Source organism: Salvelinus alpinus, chromosome 3 (genome assembly GCF_045679555.1).
Source record: "Salvelinus alpinus chromosome 3, SLU_Salpinus.1, whole genome shotgun sequence".
NCBI classification, from domain to species: Eukaryota; Metazoa; Chordata; class Actinopteri; order Salmoniformes; family Salmonidae; genus Salvelinus; species Salvelinus alpinus.
The window spans coordinates 89,211,037-89,213,198 of record NC_092088.1 but is presented as its reverse complement, the minus strand read 5'-3'; the positions used below and the strand labels follow the sequence as shown (position 1 = coordinate 89,213,198).

At 36.4% G+C, this 2,162-nt stretch overlaps 1 protein-coding gene across 1 annotated transcript in view; it reads left to right on the top strand.

The window, feature by feature from the left end:
* The window catches only part of LOC139571496 (collagen alpha-1(I) chain-like), a 40,756-nt gene extending 38,846 nt beyond the window's left edge, over window positions 1-1,910 (top strand). The window contains exon 49 of the mRNA XM_071394423.1: window positions 666-1,910. Within this exon, the coding sequence (XP_071250524.1) occupies window positions 666-812 (147 nt within the window). The 3' untranslated portion in view covers window positions 813-1,910. The remainder of the gene's footprint in view (window positions 1-665) is intronic.
* The last annotated feature ends 252 nt before the right edge of the window (window positions 1,911-2,162 follow it).

Below are 2,162 nucleotides of genomic sequence, written 5' to 3'. Positions count from 1 at the left end.
TCTCATCTATTCTCTTCTTCTACTCTCCTCTATTCTCTTCTTCCACTCTCATCTATTCTCTTCTTCTACTCTCCTCTATTCTCTTCTACTCTCCTCTATTCTCTTCTTCTACTCTCCTCTATTCTCTTCATCTACTCTATTCTCTTCTTCCACTCTCATCTATTCTCTTCTTCTACTCTCCTCTATTCTCTTCATCTACTCTATTCTCTTCTTCCACTCTCATCTATTCTCTTCTACTCTCCTCTATTCTCTTCTTCTACTCTCATCTATTCTCTTCTTCTACTCTCCTCTATTCTCTTCTACTCTCATCTATTCTCTTATTCTACTCTCATCTATTCTCTTATTCTACTCTCATCTATTCTCTTATTCTACTCTCATCTATTCTCTTCTTCTACTCTCCTCTATTCTCTTCTTCTACTGTCCTCATTTTGAATTTAAAATTGTGTGAAATCCATGTTATGAAACTAAAGATGAATGAAGTAACTAAATAAAACAGAGGTTATATAGCGGTTAGTGTGTTATCAATCATCTTTACTAGGACTGGTTTCTGATTCTGACCTATGCTCTCTCTCTCTCTCTCTCTTTCTCGCTCTCACTCTCTCTCTCTCTCTCTCTCTCTCTCTCTCTTTCTCGCTCTCACTCTCTCTCTCTATCTCTCTCCATAGTCACATACTGGCACATGGGGCAAGACAGTCATCGACTACAAGACATCAAAAACATCTCGCCTGCCCATCATTGACATCGCTCCTATGGACGTTGGTGCACCTGATCAGGAGTTTGGCGTGGAAGTTGGCCCTGTCTGCTTCGTATAAAATCAAAAAGAAATATGGACATGAAATTGTTTGTTTTTTCTAGCAGTCATCTCTAATTCTATTTTCTATGCATTACCTACAAACTAATTTGGCTGCCACTGGTCCACGAGCTTAAAACTACTCTGCTGAAGACGTCGTTTGCATGTTTTTGATTCTGAAGAAAAGACATTTGGGGGACTGCTACTTCAACCGAAACTTACAACAATTAAGGACACTTAAAAAATAATATTTTGTTTCCACTGGCAACAAGAAAATAAGTGTAAAATAAAGTGTAAAATCCCCATGGAGAAACACAATGAGATACAGGTGACTTTTTTGCCGTTTTTTACCACTGCGGAAGGACAATGAAAGCAACAAATGCTATGTACCATTTTCTGGTATTAAATAAATCTTAAAAATGACAGTGAAGTGTCTTCTTGTTCTAAATTCATGACAGAAAAACACCTGAACATTCACATTAATTTTGAATACATTAATGGCTACCTCAGAGAAGAACTCCATGTTACCCAAAATGTTTCACAAGCCCTAGGGCCGGTTTTACACTACAGGAATATTATTGGATAGAAAACAAATGTCAAAGGTGCTATAATGCTATAATATGTTTGTTAGAGCAATCCTTTCCTGTCATAATTAGCTAACAACCATCGGATCTTTGGTGCTAACAAATCAACACATTGCTAGTACAATTGTTTTCTTTGTCAAGTGTTGGTTAATTAACAGTTCTGAAATATGTTTTACTGTGGATATAATGCATGCCAATGGTGTCTGGTGTGGATTTAGGGAAGTGGTTTTCTTTTTAGTTGTATTTCATTTCCCCAGCTGATGTTTTTGTCCACCCTCTATGCTACCCTTGTGATTGTCCCTATCACTGCATCACTAAAGCACCACTCAAACCCTCCTGATGTTTGTGTTTTGTTTGTTGAAGAAAAACGTTTTAGGTTTCTAAAAAAGGAAAAGAGTTTTACAAAATCTGAGAAGCAGACACACTTTCATGGTTTTGAAAAAAGAGAATCTGTACTGATGTTGTACATGTATAATAAATCAAGATGTTTTTAATTATTTGGATGCTGAATAAAGCATGTGAAGTGGTCTACTCAATGTTTGACATGTCCCCTTGGTTTTCTCCATTCAGCTCACATCAAACCGACAGACAATTCAGCGACCGTGGCTGATTATAATTTTTTTATATTTTATAGTTTCTTTTGGGCAACTGATAAAATAATCTCCCAAATAATGTAAAAGTTTAACTTTCATTAAAATCTAATATTGTAGGCTTATAGTCAAACACATAACTTCAAAGAGGCCAATGTTGGTCCCGTTCTTGGGAAACATAATATTAAGGCATTAACC